Source organism: Lichenostomus cassidix, chromosome 9 (assembly GCF_008360975.1).
Source record: "Lichenostomus cassidix isolate B80296 chromosome 9, HeHo_3.0, whole genome shotgun sequence".
Classification (NCBI taxonomy): Eukaryota; Metazoa; Chordata; class Aves; order Passeriformes; family Meliphagidae; genus Lichenostomus; species Lichenostomus cassidix.
Genome location: NC_139490.1, coordinates 12,230,003 through 12,252,569, shown reverse-complemented (window position 1 = coordinate 12,252,569; position 22,567 = coordinate 12,230,003). Strand labels below are relative to the sequence as shown.

Here is a 22,567-nt window from a genome sequence, read left to right as displayed (position 1 = left end):
TTCTTCTGAAAGGAAAAGGGTTCTGACTTTTAAAGTATGAAAGGATTCTTTTCTTCTTGAAGCCTGAATCCTAGAAAGAGACAACTGAAAAACTGCTGCTTTTGTATGAAGTCTGCACATACCCTCTGGCAAGGAAAAAGAAGTATTTGTGTACTGGGAGCACATATTCTACACCACAGAAACATTTATTCTTCTCCCAGGAGCCACACTTCACCATGCCTTCCTGGCAGAAAAAATAGTGACCATAAATGCCCTCTTTGAACAGAAAAAGCGGTCAGGTGTTCAAAAGGACAAATCAGAGATAAATAAAAGCATACATTTTATTTCTCAATAAGGTGAGGGGCCTCTACCCAAGGAGCAAGAAGGTGCAACAATTTGACTGACCTATGACAACGCTGAAAAGCCATACAGAGGATAGGTCAAATGTGTATCAACAGAAATATTTGACAATTCTGACAAAAGCCAAAGAAAATATTTCAGAACCAATGCTGACCTTACTACTCTTTTTGAAAGGAAGCCTCAGAGTGAGCTCTCTTAGAAAATGAATGCTGGAACACAGCAATGTACAGATAGAACATGTGACCAGGATACACACCCTCCTGAGACAATACAGGCATTGGCGGCATTGGCAACACTGGCTGGCTGCAGGGATTTGACCAGGAAGCAGACAAACCAATCATTTGACCTTATTATTAACAGAGTTCCTGGGTGAGAGGAGAGATAGGATGTTGATGCAGGTGGAGGGGGTTAGGGAATGTGAATATTTCAAAAGTTGGAGAGGTCAGGATAGAAGAAACAAGACACAAAAGAAGAAATAAAGAACAACTAGAAGTGTGCTGCGATCAGCCACCTTACAGATGAAGGCAGCAGTCCTGTTTCACATCCAGTCCTGATGAACACCTACATTACTTGTTTCTCCTCTCATAAGAGATGCTAGGTGGAAGGACACTGTAGATTATCCTTCTCTGAGTTTCAAATTGTACAAGGGAACTTGAATGTCTAAAGCAGCCCTTACCTTCTGGACGGTACTGAGCTACAATGGTCACTGCTTGGCCTGCGTTCTTCAGGGCTGCTGCTGCCTGTTCGTGGGTTGCTGCTTTTAGATCTACTCCATTTACCTGCAAGTAATACAAAAAGGTTCTTTATCAAAATTAATGCTGGTGTTTATCACCACAGAACATACACCTGTGGAAAAAAATTAACTGGACACAAACTAGTTTTCATGCCATGGGAGTTTCCCCTGCTTCCAATATCCTTACTGAAAGCAAAAGTCAATAAAATCCTCTCTCATATATAACCCTCTTAAGAATTACTGCAACTGTTACAGTATAGCACTCAGTGAATGGTCAATTTTCTTCTCAAGAGTGTGTTCTTTCTTTTTAAGGAGACACGGAGAATGTTACTATCATGGCTCAGGAACCTTCTTAGCCAAAGAGTGCCCACGGACAATGCTGTCACCACATCCAGCGTCAGACAACACACTCTGTGAATCTCACATTGTTTTCAATGCAGCAGATTTAAAAACAGCATCACGAAATAACTGAAGCAGAAACATGTGTGCCACATTTTAGACCAAATGCAGTTTTCATAGTTCAAACTAAAATAAAGATGTGCTTTAATATCAGAGTTTTAGTAACAGCTGTTAAAAGGACATAATTCTTCTTAAATAACTTCCAAACTACAATCTCATTGTCCAAACAAATTATTCTCCATAAATTAAGTAATTTCACAAGGAAACACACAAAATATTTATGACCTTCAATACTAATATAGAAAAAGCCCCTAGAAAGGTATGAGATGGATCTTTTTGAGACTAACAGGAAGTTCAGTCACTCCAGGAATTAAAGACCTAGTTTTAGATGCTGCTGCCAAGTATCTCCATCTCATTAGAAGGCTTATTTCTGAAACCTGTATTTTTTCAATTTAGACACACACAGCGCTCATCTACCAGACTGACATAAGTTAATGCCTTCACTGAATGTTTCTGAGATAGGCAAGTGCTATTTTAATCAGGTTATAAATGAGAAACTGAGGCAGGCTAAAGTCCTCAAAGATGCTTTGGAAGTCCATTGGCATCTGTTCCATTATCTCAAATTTAGCTCAGTTAATAACACTCTTTGTATATCATTAACTGGCATTAATATGCAGGGAGGGAGAAACTTTTGTTGCTGTTTAAATAAAAGAAGCAGGAATCCTACAGAAATTATCCGATCTCCTTTCCTAAGCTCTCCACTGAGGTCAGCTGGCCCTCCTGCAAGGATGAAAGAGATGAAAATTCCTTCTCCATCTTCTCCTCCAACAATGTTGAAACCAAGACCTGTTGATCCTCGATGTAGGACGACCTTTCTAGGCTCCCTGAAGGAAAAGAAAGGAATCTATTATATTCCTGGTCACTAGACATGAGTAAAAGTAAAATAAACAATTAGAAAAGTTTCTAAATGCAAAACAAAATCCCCTCCCTGTTGTTAGGTGAACTGAACATATCTATAAATATGTATGTACAAATAAATAAATACATTCCTATCATGCTACAGTTCTATTCAGCACTAAATGTCATTAGTTAACACTTCTCCACATTGTACAAGAACATCAAAATAGGTTGTGACATTCTCAAATACATTTCCAATTTACTTGAAAAAGTTAAACGAAACCAAATTGTTGCACTCTCTTTCATAGGAACCCCTCCTAACTTGAATGAGGGGAGGAAAGAAGAAACATTGATATGGCCATTCAACTTCAAATGCAGAAAGACTCCTTCCAAAAATCTACTAATCTGCTACTCAATCTAATACAAGTAAAGCATAAATGATCTCAGAACAAGACATTTCTAATAAAGCAGAGCAACTCTGCACTGCATTTCAAAAATCACTAGAGAGCACTAAAGAACAATTAATGGACATTAAGTGTTTGGAGGCATTATTAATAATTTACAGGATAAAGTAAGAAGTTGCTTTTTTTCCAAAACAAAAAAATCATTTAGTCCAATCTTTAAAAATCACTCAATTTTTGCAATAGCTATTAAATCATCTTAAGGTCAAATTCTTTAATTTCACCCCCATTGACTATTATATTCATTTTCTCAGAGCACTATTCTATCACAAATAAATCACATTGTGAAAAAATATATATATATATTTCTCTGGATCACACCAATACATTAACAAAAACAGAACAGAAGAGGGAACAGAAAGATGCAGTATCTTTTAAAATAACTCTTGAAATTTATAAACTTCATTTTGGAATGGAGAGAGTGTCATATGAGAAGGTAATTTAAAGAAATCTAAATATTCTCTGAATAGCCCTTGCATTTCAGAAGAAATCTAAAAATAGCCTTTAACTGTAATTTTAAAGGAAAGCAATAAAACCATAACGATATCAACAGGGTAGAATCATTTTGGCTTATAACTCTATCTAACCCTAAGTTAAAAGTACAAAGACATATCCTACCTTCCTCTACACTAAAATCCATTCTCCAATTTATTATGCCACTTAGGTTTCAATCCTGGGTGGACCCTGCCTCAGAAACTGAGTGACATTTTCCATATCAGATGATGGTGTGACACAGAATTCAGCAACAGCATACTGAAAATGCAGTATAACATCCCTATACTTGCAGAACAGAAGGGCAACAAAATTACAAGAGCTTCCCTTTATCAGCAATGATGAACACAAGATTAATGCAATCTACTGAATCAGTGAAGGAACGAACAGTCTGTTAATGGGAAAGGATTAAGAGCTCTCCAGCCTTTCTGGATTTAGAATCCATCAAAACAAACCCTTGTCTGTGGGGGCAGAGAAGACCCAAACATTGCTGGCTTTAAAATAAGAAATAATCTCTGGTCTGCTCATATCACCCTAAAAATCTCTGTCAATGCACGCAGCATTCCCAGGGCTTTGTCTTTTTAATGCTATGCCTGGACTGATAAATAAAGTGTGTGCATGTATATATATAAAAATATATCTGGTTTTCTCCTTACAACAATGTTTACACAAGTGTTAAAAAACAAATATTTATTTCTTGAGATAAAATACAGTATTCACTAGTGTTTTGCCCACAAACACATCCTCAGGGTTCCCTGGTAATCAGTTTGACACTTAGCTTTGGTTCTTCATTACCTGGTAATCTCATCATCTCCAAGCATTCCCTTGGGAACTGGTGAATATCGCCCTGGTGATGCTGGGGGCAGGGACTGTCCCAGGTAGGCAGATGGAGTGATATGGTTATCCACTGGCTGAGAATAAGCTTCAAAGAGGGGAAGGGAAAAAAAAAAATACGTTAGGATAATATAGAAAAAGAGCTGGAGGAACTGAAACAAAGGAGCAATCTCTTCTGAAAACAAACTCTAGCATTATAAATATCATAGTTCTAAAATAGTGTGTTAAAGCCACACATTTCCCAGTCTCCTCACTAAGTCAGCAAGCAAATTTGTCGGTTTGATTGTGTCTCAAATGAAACATTTTTTTGAAACAGTTACGGTGGACAGTTGAAGCCAATGGGGACAGTCCAGAGATTTATCTGTTTTAAAGCTGTCTTTAACTTGAATGAAGCAAAGTTTTAATTGAACTACAACATATGTACTAGAAGAAATTTAGCATCTTAATGATTACAATTGATGGAAAATAAACACCAGGAGAATTGTTCTAATAAATAATTAAGAAGGTGCATGGTATTTCCAAGTTAGGATCATCAATGTTAAGTGCTCATTAAGGCACAGTCATACCCACTGTTTGCTATTACAAATCATGTTCTACAGTTGGAAATGTTTTTCCTGGTGTATGTGCTTTAAATTTTGAGGCTTTAACATGAAGGATGGGGACTCTTTACAGACACAGTATTATTACAGTTGCCAGATTCTCTTTGCTCTTACTTGCTATATCTGATGTGGTGCCTAACCTTTGAGGATTTGCACTAAACCCAAAGCTCTTTAACTGAACATTCATGACACAGATTGCAGAAGCAATCTGCATATTCTCCTTCTTTTTTTTCCCTTTTTAAACAATTATCAAAAAGTTTGGATCATATACGAACTTATCAAGAGTATTCATACGTAATATATTTGTTAAATAGCCAGCTTTCAAACCACCCAATCTGCGCTGGATGGAGCCTGTATAATTCTAGATTCCTTTTACACCTGTAGGCAATAAATTCTTTACATGGCATATGCATCAGGTCAACACTGTCAACATTTCTGCAAGCATTAAAATCCACTACTAACAGCTTCAGCAATTTAAAAGCACTGATAAAGTAATTGTGCTATTCAGACACACCAGCCCTCAGTTAGTTGCATGAGACTGTGCAGAACGTTTGGAAATCATAATTCTGGATACACAAGAGGTTTCAGCAAAATTCAGAACTGAAGTTCAAGAGGTGTCTGGTGTCCTTCTATAACACAGACAGAAGGAAGCTCCCTCACAGTGCTTGGCTTTATGAGGTCTAAAGCAAAGAGAATACTGTTTTCATTAAAAGCAAATGATCAACATAAGATTCACATCTCAGAATTCCCTAAAAATTAAGAGCTGTTCGACATACATGATTCCTAAAACCGGATTTTTTTAGAACAGCTGCAACACACCGACACTGCACCTTCATCCTTGTACTCTTTGCAGGGATTTTATAGATCCCTGTCTGTCCCAGCACAATATGTAGTTTCTGTGCACTGGTAAGAGATTTAGACACCTAACTGTCAATTTCAAAACTTGGGGTTTTTTAGTCACGCTGGAATTCTAGCAACAGATTTTTGCAATAATTACTAAACCATACTGCAGTATTTACTTATCAATGGAAAAAATATATGCATTTTAATACAATATTATATCCATGTCATTGTACACATTTTTGCTTAAAACCAAACTGCACATACATACAGTTACTTAGGTTTTTCTCAGAAAATTTTAAACCTGAAGCACAAAAAATGAAATGCAAGACATTATGAGCTCTTTTCCAACTACAGGAAAATGGGTTTTGATTAAAAAACTTGAACAACTGTTGCACAGTATAGCAGCTCTGTACATTCTGTTCATGCACTAAATTATCTCATTTCACAAAATGAATTTAAAATTGCTTTTAACAAGCCCATGGCAGCCATAACGATGCATATTTTATAGGAAGTAAGTAGATACAAATTCTATATTCATTGACTTACAGTACTTTTCATTTGATTGCTTTTCAGGTTCCTAAAGCTTTTAACTGCACTGTGCTCAGAAACATACACACCACCTACTACAGGACCTTATTTTAAAAATTTCTTTATCCTTTCACCATGCAACCAAAAATGTAACCAAAAGTCAGCTAGCAATGAATATAACTATTTATTATTTCAGACCTGTGGACTGTTCCACAACAGCACTGGTTACATCCTTTATAGAGTTTTACATCTGCTATTTACTTGGAACAGTCTGGTCCTTTCTCTTTCTCAAGGCTGGTGCTCTCAGTGCTATGAAAGCAAACCTACAAGGCACAAAGAGGCTTTCTGTGGAATTCTTGCACAAAACCATGCCTGCACCTTTCCTGAAACTGTTTTACATGGAAATTAGAGCTGGAGAATATTCATAAGGAACATGATGGGAATAAAAGGAAAGCCATCAGTTTTTGAATCCTAAATGAGATCTAAACTTCTATTTCCAGGTAAATATTATTACTGATGGAACTGATAAACAAATTGTCTCTTGGATGAACAGAAAATTGCATGTATAAAATCAACTTGCTTTGACAGGAAAAGTCAGACTCTTAAGAAGAAATTCCATTTCCAAATCCACCCTCTCCTTCACATAAGACAGTTCTAGACAAAAAGAAAAAAATGGAAGATTTCCTATTACTTTCCTATTATCTGTAAACTGAGGACACCAACTACAAGTACAATCTCTAAAATGGGAAATAAAATTAAAAGTTTATTGTCTCTTACTGTTATTACATATTCTTCTTTTCCTGTACTTATGCCACTTAAGAAATGATAAGGCATTCATGTCTAGTGAGGAAACCAATTATTCCCTACCTCCCAGTATTTTATTTCTCAATGTAGGGTGGAAATGCTGTACCAATGCACAATAACACAAAGGAAACAATACTCTGAAATTAATTAGGAGTCAAAAATGCATCAGTGATAATGTCTTCAAAAGAGGCCTGTTTAGGAAGAAAGTTCTCTCTCTCAGAAACTAGGCTGTTGTTCCTCAGCACACAATAAACATGGGGGGTACTTCTGTCACATTTCCATGTTTTCTATCCTGGGAATTCTCATTTTTCAGCCCGACAGGGAGTGGAGAACAGAACCCAGAGGGCAATGTGTTCAGAAAGAACAATCTTTCCTAACTGCATTCTTCTAGAGTCAGAAGATGCAGATCACTGTAAAGTAAACTGTTCAGACTGGCAATCCACACCTCAAGAGCTGAAAGAAAAATCTCACAGAAGCAACAGAAACAGGCACAGCACTCAAGTACTCCAGGTCTGTGGCCAAGCTTTCATCACCCATACCCATCCCAGTCTCTAGAGCTACAGCACACAACCAACCATGAGCTATTTTCTCCACATTTGTGCCCTGCTGAATTTCTGGCCACACACAGCCCCAACTCTTCAACAAGATTTTCTACAGTAACTTCCCCACAGGCAGCTGGACGCCGTTCACTCACTCTAGTAAATATCAAAGCACAGAGGTCAATTTTCAGCCCCAGGTGCACAATGTTGGTATACCATCTGTACCCTTCCCAATAAATACTGCCATAAATCAGAATCTCAGAAACCTCTTGATCAAATGCCCCTTGTTTCAAAGGCACTAACCCCAAGGAAATATCAAATGATTTAATGATCTATATGGATTCTAACTTATTTGGTCACTTCTTCTGAGCCATCAGACCACCTGAAAATGTCACACCATTGTGTGGCCAATACTTTTCCAACAGGAGTTCTAAAAGAAATCTGATTTTGCACTACAGCTAGACACTGAAATTTGTGAATCTGGTTCTCAAACAGTTCTTCAGTATCCTTAGCTCTGCACTTTAAATCCCCATCACCAGGGCAAGCGAGGCCACCCTATAAATAAACAGGACCAGTTCAGGAGAGAAAACCTTAAAGACAAACCAAACTGTAAATCTGGACTTTTGAATTAACTACCATGTTCACACAAGTTAGCACAGTGAGCAACCTACTGCATGTTCTGCACAGTACTAAGTACTGTGCACTGTGCTTTAGCTGTTTCTAGTAAAATGAGAATTTTTTAAAAACCCACAGAAATAAAAAAAAGCAAACAAAAAACCCTCCCAATGGGGTTTTGTAAGTGAGCAGCTTACATACAAACTCAGGTAGCAGAGTTTCTGCTTTAACATCATTTTTAACAGACATGTTCACAGGGACCCTCTGTGCATGTCTTACTTCTCCTTTGTGGTACGACTGAAATCCTAAAAACATGGATAAAAGGATTCTCCTGGACAGAAATAGGAAGGAGCATTGCAAATACATGTCTCAAAAGAGCTGCAGGTGAGTGGGTGAAGAAAGAAGCCTGGTAACTGTTTCAACACCGACCCACAATCCAGGTGATCCTAGAAAATGCCTCTAATATCTGCCATCTGGTAAAAGCACTTCAAGATCCTTAATCTAAAGCTCTTGAGCCCTGTACTGCTCTGCTCAGTGCAGTATAAAATACTCCATATAGGTGCCACCTTCTTTTGGTAAGAGTTCTATCTAGTTGAGCAGTTTCTTACAGAAAGCAGAGACTTTCTAGGTGCAAAATTATCATATTCCTTTATAAAGCAGAAACAGCCTCCAAGGAGATTCGTGTCTCCCTTTGACATTTCTGTTGTAAATGTGCAAATGCTGAGAGGTAATGGAAAAGCTTTTATTCTGCCCTGCATTAGAAAAATAGCATTTAGCATCTCAGACACACGCAGTTGTTTCTTATAAGTGGAAGACTGAGGAAAAGACTAAACTGATTTCCTGGAATTAAGTCATTAAACACCTCAGCAAGACCTTTGGGTCTGCTTTGTGTTCAAACTCCTGGCAGTAAGTTCAGTCTCTGCACCAGCTGCAGTAACAGGCAGCTGCACTTTGATCAACAGAGACACAGGCTCAGGGAGCCTTGGGTAGAAAAGGCTTTCCTGCTGCAAGGAAAAGCAGCAGACTAAAGTTTCATCAAAGGACCCAGCACTTTGCAGAGCAATGCTCTTCGGTCTACCAGAAACTGTAGAAAACAGAGTATCTTCAGATAGAGAACTGAAGGTTAAAACTGTAGCTAAATGAAATGAAACTCAGAAAATCTTCTCAGAAGCACAGACAGCCCAGAAATCTTGTCAAGGGTCATTGAAGGACAGACAGACAAGACACCTGGAATCTGAGAAAAATTTCTAAGATTTTTTTTCAGAATGCTTGAGTAGGAGGAGAAGGGTTTCCAGGAGCAGCTACTGGAGCTTGAGGTACATGACAAGGTCAGGAGATTGGCTTTTCACTTCTAAGTAAAAGGATAGAAGTGACACCTCCCACAAGGGATGGGATACTGGCACAGAATGCCACCATCTCTCAAATCACACCTAGAGGGAGAGCAAATGAGAGAAACTCAGGAGGGAGGATGGTAGTGGGACAAAAGGGGCCTACATGTGTGACCATTTATCTCCAGGTAATGGATGTGACACTAAGTCATGCTCACTGCTCCTCTTCACAGCCCCCAGGAGCATGAGACACTTGTTGTCTCTCCTCGTACTCAGAAGCAAGTGATGAGCAACAGTGAGTCTCTAGGGGGTGAGACATGTGGCCATGAGAGCCACAGAAACACACCTGCAGCCCCACTGGGGCTGTCTTTTCAGTATACAAGCTAGAGGGTGTTTTTCTGTATAGCTGATACTTTTCCTCTTTTATCAATTTAAATCCCATTTTTGCCCCATATAATTTTCAAAAGCTTGTAACAGTTAAAATACTGAAAATGGAATATGTTAAAGCCTTAAAGGAAAAATTAAATCAGAAAGATAAAATGAACTTACAGTTTGTGATGTCAGGAGGGGCATAACTGTCATTCATGAACATGCTGGTGGGTTTTGCAACCTTCAGATAAACAAAGTCAGATGTGTTTTTTAAGGCAGTCACTGCTTCTTCATGAGTAACTTCTTCTAAGCACACACTGTTCACCTAAAGAGAAAAACAAATTCTCAACACAGGAAAATATATTCTTTTCATAGGACACTCTCTGAAAGCTGCTGGATGACCTGCATATGCTTTTTGTATCTCTGAAATAGTACCTGATGTTGATCCAAAACTACTTTATTTAATTTTGTCAGGCAAATGTTTTTAATGGATAAAGTAATGCTGGACAAAATAATCTCTCACAATAAATTATAACAAAAATTCCTTAAAGCCTTCCCTATATTTTATGATGTAAGCAAGTTAGCATGGAATTTTTTTGTACAGATGACAAATTGTAACACTGGAAAGCAAGTCACCATTAAAAGGAAGTTTTCCAGTGCCCTTGCATTCTGAGGAAGTCCTATAAACAAAACCACTTCCTATGATGAAGACTGTAAAATTTAAAACCATGAAATACGAACAGCATTAGCATCAAGCAGATGGACCTTTGGGTTTGTGAGCTTGCATGGCATATGAAGATGAATATTTATTGTGCAGCTAATAGAAAGCATATTCTCTGTCTTTTTTCCTCCCAGTTCTCAGGTAAGGATTTGCTCTTGTCTTGAGCTGATTCCACGGAACTATCCATTGTAACAAGAAGTCCTCATTCCTAATACTTAAAAGCAGGATTCTTCACATGAAGGGATAATCCCAGTATTCTTTAGGTACCTTCACAGTCCCCAGCTCTGTGTTTTAAGTGGCAAAATTATCCCAAAAGTGTTTTTACAGATGGAAAACTCTGCACTAAACATTTAGAGTTAGTTTTTACTGTTGGAAGAGCAATAGAACACATGTTCTGCTGTTCTGCACTGTGAGTACAGATGTACCCCAGGGCTCTTAGAGAGGCAAATACTGGTAGAGGAAGGAGTGTAGACCAATTAACCCTACAAGAGTTAACAGTTCAGAAATATATTCAGAAATTTCTGGCTGTGGCTCTCAGTTTTCTATCTGGACAACAAATTCATGGATTGAATTTAAGGAAGTTGAAAGATATTTTTACTTTGTGCATAGAAAAATCCACCTTTGAAGCTATTTTAAGCTTTAAAAAAATTAACATGCCATTCAAAAGCATTACAAACACTGAAATGCAATATAAGCAGCAGTTTTGCTACAGGCTGGCTAAAGGCTGGCCAGCCACCAGTACAAGGAGTTCTATTCCATTCTTCTCTTTTGAGAAGAGAAACAATCCTATTGTATGTTTGTTTACAATTCTGTCACTCAGATCCCAGAAAAATAATAGCAGGCATCAGAAATAAACATGCTGATTCATACAGGTTTTGCATGGAACATTGGGCTGAGGAATAGATTTCAGATTTCCTGATGAGATGGTGTTGAATGATGCAGATTTAATTTTATCACTGATTTCCAGGCAGCTTAACCACAAATTGAATCATGTCTTTATTGAGCCTAAAAGTGAATGATCATTAAAAAATGCAGCTCTTACTTACAGCTAAAAGTTTGTCTCCAATCTGAAGTTTGCCATCTTTATGTGCTGCCCCACCTTCGATGATTTTGGTTACATAAATGCTGTTGTCCCCAGGTATATGCTGGTTTCCTACACCACCAGCAATACTGAAACCAAGACCTGCTTGGAGATAAAGGCATTACTCAAGAAACCCATTTGCATTCATTGGATTCAAATTCTTACATAAAATAACACTCCCTGTATCACACATAAATATATACAATATCAGGCTCTGGCTGAAGCAATTCTGATGCCTTTTCAAGTGAACTCCATAATTTTGTAGAAAATTAAATTCTAGAAAAGACATAACATGTACACAAGTTCTGAAAAACAAGCTAAATCATTTACTTCATGCCTTGTAAAATATGGGCACAGCAGAGCTACAGAATGGCCATTGATATTTATAGAACTATTGCCCAGCAATTACTTTCTCTAAATTATTTTAATCTCTCAAAGATCCTTTCTAGGTAATCCAATTAAGTATTTTACTCCAGTTTTTAATGTACTTAAAAATTACTAGATACAATCGGAAACACATTTTTGTCATTTAAAAGAACTTTGATTCTACAAGAACAGTTTCAATTCTATCCTTCTTATGAAACAGAAACTTTATATTTCCAACATACCTTTGGGGCCTTTCACAAGTTTGATTTCCACTATTTTTTCTGTGACTGGTTTTCTCCTTTTGACATACAATCGTACAATTGATCCTGCTTCTTTCAATGCTTCCACTGCTTTGCTGTGTGTCACATCCCGAACATCCACCTCATTTACTCGGAGGATACAATCGTTAACCCTGGAGACAGCAACACTCATGTTCAGCTGCCGTGTTATGGCACAGTGCACACATTAGGAGCCCAATATTTTATCTATAATATACTAACATACATGTTAACACATTAAAATAAAGAGATTTATCTCCAAAATTCCACTCATTAAAGACAATGCTCTAAAATTAATCATTAGTGCTTATAAACAAATCAAGGATCACTAGAAAACATTTAACAGGAATATTTCATTCACAGCTGAAGAGGCATTATATTACATGTGCCTCATTTAGACAGTGTTTTGGCCAGGTGTTTGTACAAATTACCTTTAGTTTACAGTTGGAAAACAAAATTTAAAAAATCAAAACCTAGAAGGCACACAATGAAAACACACTGGTTTTAAGCTGTGATATGAACAAGTCAATCTTGCTTTTCACAAGCAGTTTAAGTGCTGGCCTTCCAGTCCATTTAACATGTTGCTGTAGTAACACTGAGCCCTCATTACACTAAGTGCAATGCCTGGCCCACCTGTCACCATGTCCTGCCAGATGTACCTCTGGCAATGGCCAACCAGCTAAAATGAAGCCTTCAAATAAGCTCATTAGGACTAAATCCATAATACATCAGGTATTTGCACACAAAATGATGGGGCAAGTTCTGGGTGACACAAGAGAAAAAAAAAAAAATAGGCCTACAATCAATGTGGATGGGGAACTTTGAAAAATTAAGAATTATTTCCAAGCATAAAAAAGGGTTTTTATTAAGCTTAACTATCTTGTGGATAAGAAAATCCACACATGGATAACAAAGGTTACCTATCCTACCTGTCTAATCTTTTTCTTGAATTAAGGACTATGAAACATATGGCATAATAAATTTGTACCACAGAATTGAAAAAGTTCACTCAGTTTTCCTAAACTGCAGATATTATTAGTTTGGGAGACACGTATTGGTCCACTCAAACATTCTTCATTATTTCCAAAACATATCTGTAATGACAACCTATTTAACATTTAATGCAGGATGATAAAACTACTAAAAGTAACAGAAAATTTTCTATCCACTGTTTAAAATACAATCATAGCACTTAGCAAGCCAACACAGAAATTCATCCTACCGTAATCTTCCATCCTGTGCAGCTGCACCCCCGGCTATAATTTTTGTAATGAAGATACTGGCATCATCCCCAATATGTGGGTTGTCTGTACCACCTGCAATGCTAAAGCCAAGTCCTGAATTTCCCTAAAGACAGAGGGTAAAAAACAAATTTACACATTTCGTTTTTGGGGAAAAGATACTCGGGTGTATCTATTTGATTCACTAGAGAACCAAATCAACATAGCTTTCACTGATAATAGAAATATTAAAATACAGTTTAAGCAGTATGCTGGATATACACCTTCTATGAAAATAAGTATAATTACATATTACACATATGTAAGGAGAACATAAGTCATTGTACGACTATAAGAGACACAGTTTCAGGCCCACAGCTTTCTCATTGAACTTAATAAACCACATAAAATATTCTATGTCTAGTGTGCTAGATATTTGAGATTATCCATACAAATATTTGCTCCTCAATAAATTATTAGTGACACATTATTTTTCCCAAAGAAGCCTTTAAATAGCTTGTGTCCCACCATTAATATATCCCCACAGATGCAGAGATTCACTGACATTTTTCTCTTCAATGGTTGCTTGCCCTTACCATCATCTGCAAGACCTCTTCACCCTCTCAGTAACCACCAGAACTGCACAGGTATTACATACAATAATAATTTGTCTTTTTGTTAATACTGCACCTCAAGTGAACAGAGCTAGGTCTCAATGTAGGAAACCTAACAAAGAAATGCATGTAACAAGCTGTCACTTGTAATCTCAATATAAAACTTAATGAGATATAAGTAAAAGCCTATAAAAAAATAGCAATACAGGAGATGAAATCAGAATCTGCGCTGTTAGGCTCTGCAAGTCTAGGTAGCAACATTAAATGCAGGATGTCTTAGAGGAGACCATCCCCCCATTTTACTCTCAATGGTCAAGGATATTAATAAAACTTTCAATTCCTGCTTAGCAACTGAATGTACCTTTTTTATTTAGGGTAAATAATCTACCTAAAATAAAAACGGAAGAGTAAGAATTGGTTTGGATTGCTATTTTTCATATTAAAGTATCATAAATCCCATTTCAAACAGAGTACAGAATGAATTCAGCATGTTACCCTTTCAAGAGTAATTTCTTCATACTCGTAATCTGCATCCGTGCCATTGACCTACAAAAGAAAGAAAAGCGAGACTTACAGAGAATTTTTCACTTTACACAACACAGTTTGCTTGGTTGGCAGTTCACTCCCATCAAATCTCAGCTGATTCACAGTGACCACTGAGCTCAGAGGGGACATGTGATTTTCACACCACTCTGTTTTTATGAATCAGACAACCTTTTTGTATGAGTTTAAAAGCTGCCATTTCAGAGAGCAGACTGTTCTACACAACTACTGTAGGGCACAAGTCCTCTGTTTCTGATTGCCAGAAAGAAAAAATGCTCTTGAGATCCTCAGATGTTCCTCAGGCTATGCAGCAACTTGAAACTGAGAAAAAAGAAATGGGATGTGGGGTAGAGAAGAATTGTAAGGAAGAACAGAGCAGTATTTTCCAATTGTTGCTCCACACTGAGCAGAGAAAAATCAAAGACTGATGCTTTATACCCCATTCTCATGAGAAATTGGTAAGATCCTTCTAACATAACATTTAACAACTGTTTATACTACTATTTATCATGTTACATACATACTAAAGTTCAACAATTTAAAACAGGGACAAAAAGAGAAGAGTTCAGAAGAATATTTTGTAAAGCTTGATGAAAAACCAAAATCCTAGAAAGAAGCCTTGTCATCCTCAGGTTAGAAAGGATACCCACATTCTTTGCTACCTACAGAACTACAACAAAATCAAATACCAGAAGCAACAAATATCAAAACTAAGCAAAATAAATTAAATAACAAATTCTTAATCATATTTAATATTCAAGAGAATTTTTTTTTTCAATTACTAAGATATCTTGGAACTCAAACTCTTTCCTCCACAGTTACATACAGCAGCTACAGACAGTTCCCAATTTCTAGCCTTTTAGGATAAAATATTTAACAAAGTAAGAAATAACATTTGTAGTATTATTTTACAAAGGACCTTGTCTATCCTTAAGATGCGGAGTATCTGATAGACTTCTGTATTCTTAACACAATAAAGATAATGTATAGAAGAAAGCATTTTAAAATCTGACTGTTTTCTAGCAGAGAATTTTAAAAGGGAATTTAATTCACTCCAAATGAAATAAAGATCGAGCTACTTCCTTCCTCCTATGTTTAACATATTTAAGTGCTCCAAAAGCTGGCTATGCCATGACTTTTACAGGCTGTCTAATATCAAGCTCATTTTTCCCTCACTCTCTAATTATATCTCCCCTTAATACAATAGAAGCCATATCCATTCCTCACAGATTATCATCTTCTTTGCAAAGTACCTCAAAAATGATTATGTCCTCAGTAGCTTGTTCAGTGGAACAGATACTGTGGTTTTAACACATGATATTTCTCTATTAAAAAAGCGATAAGGTCCTGACCTCCTGAATACGTGAAACTGGATCTGTTACTACACCAACACAAAGGAAGCCACTGTGATCAAGAGGTTTTTATGGCAGCTTAGTCCTTGAGCTATTATCTACAGGAATGACAACATGTGCTAACTGAAGCAGTCATCCAGCATTACAGTACCTGCAAAAGGTTCATGATGATTGATCAGTGTGCAGTGCGTTTTTTTATTTTCTTTTTTTATTAAATAAATAACAAGGATGATTAATCATTTCCCTATTCATTGCTACTGGAAAACAAAGCCAATCCTAATATATTTAAGTAGTCTCTTATTTCCATGTACAAAACTCTGTAATCCAATTTAAAAGATCATCTAGATAAACAGGAGCAAACAAAAACCTCCATCATTTTTATCTTCTCCTTTAGCTCAGTTCTATAGTCTCCCTAATTTTTGAAAAATTACCTTTGTATTTATTTATCTAACAAACCAAACATTATCAGAGATAGGAGCAATGATAAAAATCATTCACCTAGTCTATCTTTTCCAAGTTTTAAAGGGATCTCAGACCCACTAAGCTAAGCTTTATTTGCAGGAGTTTCCCCTGGATGAAGAACATTCTATATAAATGTTGTAATTATGTCTCACAAATGAAAATCTCAGCCTTCACATAACTACACTTATTACCTTAAAGTTTCAAACAGATCCAACCCATTTTTATAAACATTTAGAGCACTAAAACCTTAAGTATAGCCACTGCACGAAGAAATGTTTTTATGTGAAGTGCAACGGAAATAGCACATTAAATATTTAAGCATCTGCCTGCACAGTTGAAGAAACAGATTGTTCTCTGGACACTGAACCTCTGGAACCTCAAACAATTGTGTTTTGCACTGTCATACATTGCTACTCAGAAAAATTCCCACCTGCAATCTGCAACATTTTTTTTCCATGAAACAGCTATTTAAGGACTTAACCATCATGGGAGCTGACAAAATCAAGCACCACCCAAGAGATAAAACAGGTTTTATTAAGCAGTAAAAAAGCCCTACACTACTACCTACATAAAGTATTATTTAAAGTCAAAATTGAAAGCAAGTATTGACTTACGTATGTTGAAGTCTCCAAAGAATCTGTATTCACCAGCACTGGAGGGGGATTTGCCTTCAAAAATAAAAAAATTACACAGCATAAGAAAAGGCAATATTAATGATAATTTTGTAACATTTAACTTGCTGGCTTTCTCAAAGATCCTTTAATAGGTAACCTCACCTTGAGAATCTCAAAATTGACCTCCTGAAACACTTGTTATTCTCCTGAACAAATTGCTTCCCTGACACAAAACCACACCATTAGGGAAGTCTGAGATGGTATTTAATATCTAAATTCTGACATTTATTATCTTGTTTTTCAAAAGAAAACCTGAGTCATGCTACCATTTGACATGATGCCAGTTACCCCAGAACTTGTGCTATGATACACAGAGGTTGTTTTACCAGTCAGTATCTCGAAACCCATTTTTGGTGGATTTGATTTCCCTTTCTTCCTGACAGGAACAGTCACCACCCCCCTCCACAAACTGCAAAATGGAAAGCTGCAGAAATGCAACTTAGGGAAGAAAGGACCTACAAAACGGACTTGCAAAAGCAAACCCACAGCAGACATTCAATTACCACACAGCAGCACATGCCTCTGTCAGAAAATTGTTAAGGATTAGCAAGCCATAAGCAGCAGACATTATTGCTACAGAAATCAGAAGTAATATTAGCATTTTTACAAACCAGGAACCAGCAGAGTAAGCTTGCACTTTTAGTCTCTCATACTACTGAGAATTTTTCTGTGAAAAATGTGGTTTCAACCAAAAGAAAATCCATAGAAACTGATGGCATTTCTCAGAAATATTTCCAAATTTCCCATTTATCCATTAATTAACTGCCTTTAAAACAGGCAGCATATATTCTGCTTTAGGAATACGGGCAAAACAAACAAAAAAGAGTGTGCAGATATATTCCAAACTCCAAATACTGCTGACATATTAAATTCAATGGCACTAAACAAAGTTAATCTCCTTACTGCTTTAATGATTCTGAAGGGGGTTTTAACATATATAAAAATATATTATCTTTAAATTTAAGACATTCCTTTTTTTTTATCTCCTATGTATGCACGTGTGTGTGGAAATAAGTTTAGGGATAGTCTAATAGACTGCAAGTGAAGCCAGTATTAAACTCACTCAAAGAAAGTTAAAACCATGACAATTGCATTAACCTATTCATATTCTGCATTTTTGTTTCATTACTATAACAGCAACATACTTCTGAAGAATTCATGACTTTTAAAAGCTCACAAATCTAGGAAGTGATGATTCAGAGGTGCTTTTCAAAAGGCTGAGATGAACAATCCACCATCATCACACAGGAGTCATCAATCTGCTATCAGGCGTCAGAAATTAAGCCTGTGTCATTTAATAAGTACTAAAATCAGGTGGGATCCACACTGGTTAACAGAGCAGACAATTAAAAGGAAACAAAAAGGATGACACACATGACTGTCAAAATGCCATCAAAAGCCTTTCTCACCCAGCAATTCTCTCAATAGAAGCATGGGCACACTTCATGCAGTAAAGACATTAAGCACTAGTTATTAATGTCACAATAAAAATCTCTGTCAAAATCTCTGTCATAACCATTTGCTGCCATTAAGTTAAATTTCCTTTTCTGCTTCTTATTCAAGATCAAGTTCCAGTAAAATAAGAGCAAATTAAAAATAATATCCTGTACTAAAAAAACCCAATCATTGTGCATCACCATAATTTATTGTTAAGGTTACAATAAATATAGTCAAACCATGTGGTTTTATGTCTTTGCTGAGAAGAAAGCAAAGATCAATTGCTCAGTCATGCTCTTTTCACTCCATTTTGGAAAGTATTTTTATTCAATATTAGGATTCTGTAATATCCAATTATATTCAACAAACACAGTGCCAGTGAAAGCTGGTTCCCCAGGATTTTTATTCTTGAGGCAGACAACTGTTCTTCTTTTCATGTTTAAAAAAAGAAAGACGACTAAAAGCAAAATTGCTGTTAGTAGGTGAGGTTTGGTGAACAGTATGTTTGAGGGACACACATCAGCCAACCAATGCAAAACCCCTTCCGTAAGTTCAGTGATTGTTCCTAACACTCCTGCATTTATCAGAATTCTCCATCAAGAAGCAGAAATTTACTGTCTCTTTCAAACATGAATGAGAAAAGCTCCATGCCAGGCATTGCAAAGGTACTGTCTGGACATGGTTGCACTGGCCTGCTCAGCTCAAATCCTGATGTGGGCAGAATCCTTCTATAAGAAGGGAGTATTTCTGAAACTAATCAAATCTCTGGTCTTCCTGATGGAAGAAATACAAGTGACAGATTCAAATAAACACACATCTACTGGAAATTGCTCTATAAAACAGCCGGCTGCAAAAACTTTTGCTAATTATGGGTTATGCAAAAATTAGAAATGCAGCAGGTGGTAATCTTTGTCTTTGCTGCAAGTTTAGTCAGGTAGCTTGAAAGCAAAATTTAAGAAAAAAAGAGATACTGATGTGCATACTACAAAAAATTTCAAGTGATATTCTAGATAGCTTAATTTCCTTTATAAGTTAATAAATATCTGTCACCAAACAATTCCAAAAACTGACCCATCTTTTCAGAAGGGGTGCACTCATAATTTCAGACTTCTGCACCGAAAGTTGCAGGAAAGTTACCAAAAAATAAAAGCAGAATTACAAACTATTTACAAAAATGTAACTGCTGCCTATCTTCGATTGTTCCATAGTTTGCCATGCTGTGGTCACATATGCCAAGTTACATGGAAGATATTAATGTTAACTCGTGTTTACTGCCCTCACTTGTCTTGACAGGGTTTGGTTTCTCTTTTGGGGAGTGTGTGGACATTATGGGACCTAAAGGGAAGTACATTTTATGGGTCAATCATGTTAGAAATGGAGAGGTAAAAAGATCCCCTTTGTATTCTAAATTGCTCCCAAAGCAGTAATGCCAACAAATGGGTGGAGAACATGAGAAACAGCATGCAAGTGCAACTGAGGAAAGACACATATTAAGTATTTCTATGAAATGAGAAAACATTTTGTAATAAATAAATCAAGCAGTAACACTTTAGTAAGGGTGAAATGGCTCTAAAGTTATTAGAACACAAAATATCGTATTGCTTCTTTCCATTATTTTGCATGGTTTTTCTTCAGTTCTTTCACAACTTACTAATTACTGCCATATGAAAATATAAATGGACTAAAAGCTGACATAAAAAGAACAAAAGTTAGGGTGAAATTCTAGTGTATTTAACAGTTCACCTCCAACCTGAATGTGTGGTGCAAAAAAATGTGTATTTCAACAAAGCAACAAAATAAATTATATAAATAGAAGTTGAACAAGTTTAACAAAACAAAACAGAATAAAAACCTGTGGTATGGTGGATGGGATGGTCTCAGCAGGGACTGGTGGGACAGGGATCACAGGGACAATGGGAGAAGAGGAAGGAACAGCTTCTGTGGGCTAAAAATCACCAACAAAACGTCAAAAATAAAGAAAACTAGAAGAACAGTTTAAAACATGCAAGAGTCAAATTCAACAGCTTAAACAAATGCTGAACTATCACACAGATTCAGAGACTCTACAATGCAGAGTCCCCTGACCCACACTGTACAGGGCAGCACATCCCCAGCACTGCACTGATGGTGAGGAACCCAAAGCAGGTAGACATGCCCAGCTTTATTCACTCCAAGGCTCTCCCCTTGCAGCACTGAGACTTTGGGGTCCAACAAAAAACCTGCTCATGTCAGTGAACAGACTCAGGATTTCTGTGGGCTGGTTTCACAACAGAATCCCTTCACCAATACATAACAGAGTGCAAACACAGGGAAACGGGCTGAAGTTAATAGCACTGAACAAAGTTAATATTCCTCTTTAGTAAAGAGGAAAAATCAGAAGTACTTTAAGGTTTCTAAACTCAGCAAAAATCAAAGAAAACCTTTTAGTCAAATGGGTGGAAGGTCCTAAAGGAGAGTCAATTTACCTCTCAAAGATCTTCACACAGGTTAACCAAATATCTGCAGACTAGGAGAATTTTGGTCTTAGGAATCTTCATTAAAGTAACAATCAGAAAACATACTGACACTTAAGCTGCAAGGGAATAAGATTCCAAACAGCATTTTGAGCAAAACTTTGACTCAAATATTTTTGAGATGTTCACATACTGGTTGTCAGCAAGCTGTCAGCAACATAAACTGCTGGCAACTATCATTGAAATTACAAGCTCAACAGCAGATCAAAGCTCTTGCAATTTAGTTGTTCCAAGATATTCTTGTGATCTTTAAAAATAATAAAGCACAATGACAAAAGAAAATACTAGATCCTGAAGGTGAACAAAAAACCCAGAACATACCAGTATGAAACATGTTTTAAAAGTCTGAGATATTTTAAAATACAAAGGAGCATACATCAAATGCAGCCACCAAATTAAAGAGTAATAGCAAATAAGAAAGCTGAAACAGCCCAAGAACAGTAACCCATATTAAATGTACATATGGTATTTCTACAGGGATTTTTCAGCTCAAAGTCAATCCACCCAAAAAGAAATCTGGTGATAAATGTTGTAATTTTTGAAAGAAGCAAGAACAAAATATATTTGATATCTTGAGAGGTATTCCTAATGTCATTAAAACATTCTTACATATATGGACTAGAGCACAATATTTCAGGTGCTTAAAAAAAGGAAGGTAGGGGACAATCTAAGTGGGTCTAGAAAAATATTAATATGCCTTTTGCAAAGGATGCAGGAAATGCTCAGAGCAATAAACCTGTGGCATCTGAAATAACAATGCAGCCCTTAGAGGAGAGAACAAAGTCAACAGCTCGAGCAATCCCTCAGCCCTACACATGCAAAAAATAAGCCATGCCTTTAAGTAGGCTTTGTTCCAAAGAAAGTGGCTTTCCATGTAGGTAAACACACTAAAAACCCTAATAACCAAAATTTCAGATATACACATATTACATACCAAAATACAACACAACACTGAGGCTGAAAAGCTAAGCATTAGCTCTACAGTTACAATCCTGCAATAAGAGAAGGTTAAAACCAAACTGAAGTTATTCTGAGATCCTGACCATACACTTCCCTGACCTTTGACTTGGCCAAAAAATTACCAGTGTTGCAGAGGATTTCTTTATGGACCAAACGATCTGAACCCCTCTCTTTGCACCAAATGTCAGCTTTATTTTCCTGCTTCCTTTCTTTCCCCAGTTCCTAACTCTCTACGTGTTTCTCATACCCAAATACTTAAAAAACCTACCAATCAGTTCCAAGTTTTAACCTTATTATTTTAAAACTGACTTTGTTCAAAGTCCTTTAATTCTTCAGGGGTCCAGGGTTCATAAGTTATTCATACAGTCATCGTATTTTCCCTTTGTGCTGTTGGTTTAGGATCCACTGAACCTTAAAAGCTCCCTGCTCCTCCAAGCATCCTGGCAGTGATCCTGCAGAGCCTCCTCCACTGCCATGTGCAGGAGGAAAGAGGCAACAACATTGGCAACCACTTTCAAAGCATGTGCAAATCCAAATGAAGGCAAGACCATCTTCACTAAAATGTT

General features: G+C 36.8%; 1 protein-coding gene across 17 annotated transcripts in view; it reads right to left on the bottom strand.

Annotated features, from left to right (window-relative positions):
* Positions 1 to 22,567, bottom strand: part of DLG1 (discs large MAGUK scaffold protein 1) — a 143,804-nt gene that overhangs the window by 34,938 nt on the left and 86,299 nt on the right. For 11 of the 17 annotated variants that reach the window (XM_085069462.1, XM_085069463.1, XM_085069465.1 and 8 more), the window contains 10 exons: positions 20,381 to 20,473; positions 17,032 to 17,085; positions 14,556 to 14,606; positions 13,449 to 13,573; positions 12,191 to 12,360; positions 11,548 to 11,684; positions 9,961 to 10,105; positions 4,117 to 4,243; positions 2,199 to 2,355; positions 1,016 to 1,118 (listed from right to left, as the gene is read on the bottom strand). In XM_085069462.1, coding sequence (XP_084925588.1) covers positions 1,016 to 1,118; positions 2,199 to 2,355; positions 4,117 to 4,243; positions 9,961 to 10,105; positions 11,548 to 11,684; positions 12,191 to 12,360; positions 13,449 to 13,573; positions 14,556 to 14,606; positions 17,032 to 17,085; positions 20,381 to 20,473 — 1,162 coding nt within the window. The remainder of the gene's footprint in view (positions 1 to 1,015; positions 1,119 to 2,198; positions 2,356 to 4,116; positions 4,244 to 9,960; positions 10,106 to 11,547; positions 11,685 to 12,190; positions 12,361 to 13,448; positions 13,574 to 14,555; positions 14,607 to 17,031; positions 17,086 to 20,380; positions 20,474 to 22,567) is intronic. The other 6 variants (XM_085069467.1, XM_085069468.1, XM_085069471.1 and 3 more) reach the window with 1 other exon arrangement.